The sequence below is a fragment of the Trachymyrmex septentrionalis genome, unplaced genomic scaffold (assembly GCF_001594115.1).
Source record: "Trachymyrmex septentrionalis isolate Tsep2-gDNA-1 unplaced genomic scaffold, Tsep1.0 scaffold24, whole genome shotgun sequence".
In the NCBI taxonomy this organism is placed as follows: domain Eukaryota; kingdom Metazoa; phylum Arthropoda; class Insecta; order Hymenoptera; family Formicidae; genus Trachymyrmex; species Trachymyrmex septentrionalis.
Window position 1 is genome coordinate 1 of NW_017305397.1, and position 5,457 is coordinate 5,457.

The window sequence follows — 5,457 nt, forward strand, 5'->3', positions numbered from 1 at the left end:
TCAATATGTTACACGAACTATTAAAAATGTGAATTTCAATAATTTTTTCCGATGAAGTATTATCCAAAACTTTTATTTATAACACCACTGTGAATAACGTTATACAAAAGTACATATAAAATATAAATAGTTTCAATATAAAACATTACATAAAATATTAATAAGATATACATATCAATACTGTGAGAATAAACACATTTTGTTGATACTTAAATACGAGTAGAATTAATCACCAACACTAATTTAAAAGATCAAACGTACCTTGTGAGTATACGCACTAGAATGAAACGCATAGTACAATAAAAAGCGATGAATGCGCTTGCGCGACCATTTATCGAATTTCTCCATGCAAATGTTTTTCCATGGGATATAAACATCTGTTAAATTTCTTTCAATGTTAAATCGATCGTTTAATCATGTTTTTCTTATAAAACAATGATGAATTCTAAGTACTTTAATCTTGTGACGTAGTTGTATTTCGCTTTGCATGCTGGCATATTGAGCAATTGAATATACAATTTATTAAAAGAAAGAAATTTAAATAGTTTCAACCCACAGTTAGTTTAATAACATAAAAAGAAGAGAATAGGCAATTTCTTATTTTTCACGGTTAAACTTCAGTATTTACAACGATGATTTGCCTTGAGACACAACACTTCGGGCTCAATAAATTTCTTTTGCTCGCGATTGGTTTATGGCCTCACCAGAGATCGAAACTTGCTCAAATTCAATTTATCGTACTTTTTACTATTTTAACAACTTTTATTGTGTTTCAGGTCGTAATAAGTTATTTTTAAACGAAACAATAATTAACAGATTAGAGTTTGAAACTTATTAATCACACAAAGGAATTATTCTTTTAATATAAAATTTTCAACAAAATTATTTATTTCCAGTTTACAACGTTTTTGACTTCTAAATGCACTACAGATCTCATTATTAATGTTCTGTCTTCCGCATTTTTCTTCATTTGCTATGCGATTAAATATTATGCGTTTTGGATTAACGTCAATACTGTAAGTAAAATATTTACTATACAATATCCAGAACAAATATTTGTGATAAATAAATCTTCAAATATGACATTTTTTAAATATTTTATACAAAAACTGTATAAAATATTGTTGATGTAATAGATAAAAGTTTCACTAGAACAACTTCAGCATGTTTGTAACGAAATAGAAAATAAAAACGAAATTGCTATCATAGAAAAGTATGGCCGTATAGGGAAACATCAAACGAAAATAATTACGTGTAAGATAGTATATATATGCTTACATTTTAATAATTTATATTAATAACAGTAAAAAATTTCTAAAACTTAAATAAATTTTACTTAAATAAATTCTGGATACATATACATAACATTTACTTTTTAATTTAATGTTAGTACTTGCCGCATGCAGCGCATCTATTTATATCTCACTGCCAATCTGGCCTCGTATATTTGATGTAATTCTGGCTATAAACAATTCCCGATCACGCTCTGCATCGATTCACATTGCAACAGAATATTTTATTGATCAAGAAAACTGTTCCTACTTAATTCTTTTGCATACAAATGCAGCCTTGTGCATAGGAGCAACTGCAATGGTAGCAACAGGCACGATGCTGCTAGCATACTTCAAACATATTTGTGGAATGTTTAGCATTGCAAGGTAGAACACAGTACAATCATTTGTTTTAATAAGTAAAATCTATTCTTCGTTTATTCTCAATCAGATCTAGAAAAATTAAGGACTTACAGAAAAAAATATGTATTCATATAGTTTCCGTATTAAGAAGGCAATGGCAATTAATATGCAACAAGATGTTAATAAAGAACAAATGATTATAATTTATAAAGGAATAATCTGTGCGATAGACATTCATCGCAAAGCTACAGAGTCAGTACACATTCTACAATATCTGTATAATATGTTGTACTAATATTTCTTTTATTTCTAAAGGTTTTCTCAAGATTTTCTAAAAAATTTTGAAGGATCCTTCTTCTGTTTAATAGCAGCTGGTATGATTTGCTTAAGCAGCACTCTTGTACAAGTAAGTTTTATTTTTTGCTATTAAACGTATCTTTCCATGAAAGATACAGTTTTCATAATATTAAGATTAAATAAAGAATCTTTAATTAAAGCAATATGGAAAAATAATTTTCCTTAAAAATAAAATCCATCAAAAACTCATGATTATTCTTCATTTACCTCTTTTTTATAATTATAAGCTATGTGCATTAATCGCATACGTACGTCACAAAAATAATACAATTTTCTAATATGTGCAACCAATAAAGAAAATAATTTATTATGTAATGCAAGTTCTCTCTCTCTCTCTCTCCCTCCCGCCTCCCCCTCCCACTCTCTCTACAATTTCTCCTAAGAAATTACGGAAAAATTATTAAATTTCTTGCATGCAAAAAGTTAAAATATACATATATATAACAAATGTTTTATATTTTTTAGATCATATCATGTAATAGCATAGAGCAACTTGGATTACAACTTATATACATATGTACTATCTACTTGTTCATATTTTTGTCCAATTATAACGCACAAGATATTACAGATCACAATGAATACGTATTTGCTACAGTGTAAGAGACATTTGCATCGTACGTTCATACTTAAGCAATTGTTTTATAAATACTTGTATCAAAAAGCTGAGTTAACAGAAGTATTCAAAAATAATACTATCCCTTGAACGAACATATTATAACAATTTATATTATAACAAATATTTTTATTTTTTCATGTTAAATTTGTATTAATTTTTACATTAATTTATCATTATTTTGTAGATATAATGTTGAATGGTATGTGGCACCGTTACACATACAAAAAATGATGTTATTTCTACTGCAAAAGGGTACAAAGGCTTTTTATTTGATCTTCGGTGGAATATTCATTCCGTCTATGGAAAGTGCTGCTACGGTAAGAGATATATACAAACCTTTTGTTCCCGGCGAATATTATTGTTTAATCGAAAATAATAACATTCACAGCCATTCAATATTTTGACTACTTTAGAATTATTTGAATCATCTACTAAAATAGCTCTATTAAAATAAATTGTGAATAAAATGAAAATTAGCTGTGCAAAAAAAAATAGAATAAAAAACGGAGAAAACTGTTAAATTGGAATTATATATTCATTTGGTGCGTTGCACTCAAAAATATTATACAATAAATCAACATTCCTTATTTGAAAACTGATGGATTAATCCGAAAAAAATGATGATTTAAATAAGTAGATGGATATCACACTCTTCAGCGTTTAAATAAAATTGTAACAAAAGCACTGAAGGGATCAGAACATTTGTTTTATTGCATTAAACTTTGGTTCTTTGAAAATAAAACAATACTTTTACGGAAATAAGCATTAAATTTATGTTACATCATAAATTTTTTAAAAAAGTAGCTTTCGATTTGGAAACCGGATCGCTAAATTGTACCACTGCATTCCTAAAGCATACTGTGCGCACAAAGACGGAAGAAGAAAATAGATGGAACCCTCCGCAATCGTTAAATACATATAATGCGGAATAGGGATATAGTGCCGAAAATTTTTGTTCTACTCCTTCCTCATAAAATCAAAATCAATTTTTTTTAAATTAAATCTCGCTTTGCGTGCAAACTTAGAAGTCTATGTGGAACCGCGCTCCATGCGGAAAGTTGTAAACCCCTGAACAATAAATATAAGACAATTTGAATATTAATAAATAAACGTTAATATATCGCTATAGAAGTTAGTAAAATGTATGAACATATAGTTTGAAATATAGATCATGAAGATGTGACCGCGGCACATGTTTTCATCGCAGTATTCCGGAGCTGTGATAGATTTCCTAACTTCGATATAGTCATTAAGTTTAATACTTAATATCTCGTTTTACAAAGCAGTTCCGCACTTTTTTCTGTCACATTTATTTATTTGTGCAAAAACGCGGCAAATGAGCTAATTTCATCAAAACTTGAAGTGAGATAGTTCTTCTGGATAATTACCAAAAAAGTAGAAATATTGAAACCTTATTCTTCGCAATCCTTATATTCTTCAGAGTTTTTTTGCGTTATAGATCTTTTATAATTCTTCCAATGCTAAAAAACATTAACTAAAAATGCGTACAAACCGCGAGAAGATTATGGGAGCTAGTATCGCTTGCAAAAATCGTCTCGGTATAATATAAAGACCAGCGACAAGTACGAATTATCAAAGTTTTTCTATTTTTTTAAATTTGCCAATAACAACATAACTTACAAATATTTTACTAATTTTATGCTATAATCGGAAAGAATTTAAATATCAACTATCACCCTGTAGTATACTAAAATTCCACCTTGTACTGATAACACTTTAAATACATTGTACAAAGACTGAGATCAGACATCCAACAAAATTAATTTTAAATCTCACTCGTAAACAGACGACACAAAGGCAGAACAAAAATGACAGTTCTTAAGTCATGTTATTAACGTCACATCAATGTCAACACCTTTAAAAAAATGTTTCTTTTAGAAAATACAATGGAGATACGATTTAATCATGGACATGACTTATCCAATTCCACCCTATATCCCTTATGTGGCCAATCAAAAAATCTTGTACCGGGGCCAACCGAGGTACCCGGGTACCTCTATACAAATTTATGGCTAAAAACGTGCTGTAGCCTTAGTTATCTTTATCTATTTGATGGATATTGATTTATTTACCTGGTTGGGGAGGTACTTTTTTTGAAACTCGAAATTTTTTGTGAAAATAAATAAAAAAAAAACTTTCTAATGCATAATTTTATAGGAAATCGGTCAAATAATGGGGATCCGAGACGATTTTAGCCAATATTTTTAAGAAAAAAAGTTATTCAACAAAATGTGCGACCATAGGTACCCGGGTACCTGGTTGGCCACATTAGGGATATTGTCGTTCTATTATTTTAACAAACATTCTCCACACAGCTTCAATATAGCTTCTTACAGAATGAAACAAAAGAAGATATTTTCATTACAGTTGATGGGTACTTCAATATCTTACTTCACTGTTCTCTATTCTACAAGTACGAAATAATAATCGCAAAATAATTAAAATAGGTATGTATACAAATGAAAAAGGTATGGGAAGTAAGAGAGGAAAAAAAAGGAAAGAAAAAAAAATATAAACTAATTTTTTCAAAATCGTTTAACCCTCAGTTTTAGGTGTCACTTGTTAGTATCGCTTAGATTCGACAAAAAATAAAAATTATTATTGAAATAAAAAAATTAACATATTATAAAATATTTATGTAAGAAATATAAAATTTAAAGTTGACATTATATTAATAAGTCACAACATTCAAATATATATTAGAAAGGATCGTACCGCATCTGCGAAGTTTATTATAGCACGATTCCCCCGAATAAAGTATGTATTTCTTTATGGAAAATAAACATCTGTTTCATTATTGCTATAATCAAATCGATCATTTAACAT

At 28.6% G+C, this 5,457-nt stretch overlaps 1 protein-coding gene across 1 annotated transcript; it reads left to right on the forward strand.

Moving 5' to 3' along the window:
* Window positions 1–1,590: 1,590 nt before the first annotated feature.
* On the forward strand, window positions 1,591–5,055 carry LOC108748675 (odorant receptor 67b-like). Its single transcript, XM_018486945.1, has 6 exons — window positions 1,591–1,658; window positions 1,770–1,886; window positions 1,950–2,040; window positions 2,457–2,590; window positions 2,795–2,927; window positions 4,999–5,055. Exons 1-6 carry the CDS (start codon window positions 1,591–1,593, stop codon window positions 5,053–5,055), a joined length of 600 nt encoding a protein of 199 aa, XP_018342447.1.
* Window positions 5,056–5,457: the final 402 nt, after the last annotated feature.

Excerpts from the sequence above, each read along its gene's own strand:
- LOC108748675 (XM_018486945.1), top strand. The coding sequence starts at position 1,591 with ATGGTAGCAACAGGCACGATGCTGCTAGCATACTTCAAACATATTTGT. Across the intron at positions 2,591-2,794 it reads GAATACGTATTTGCTACAGT|ATATAATGTTGAATGGTATG; the intron begins GTAAGAGACATT and ends ATTATTTTGTAG. Across the intron at positions 2,928-4,998 it reads CTATGGAAAGTGCTGCTACG|TTGATGGGTACTTCAATATC; the intron begins GTAAGAGATATA and ends TTTTCATTACAG.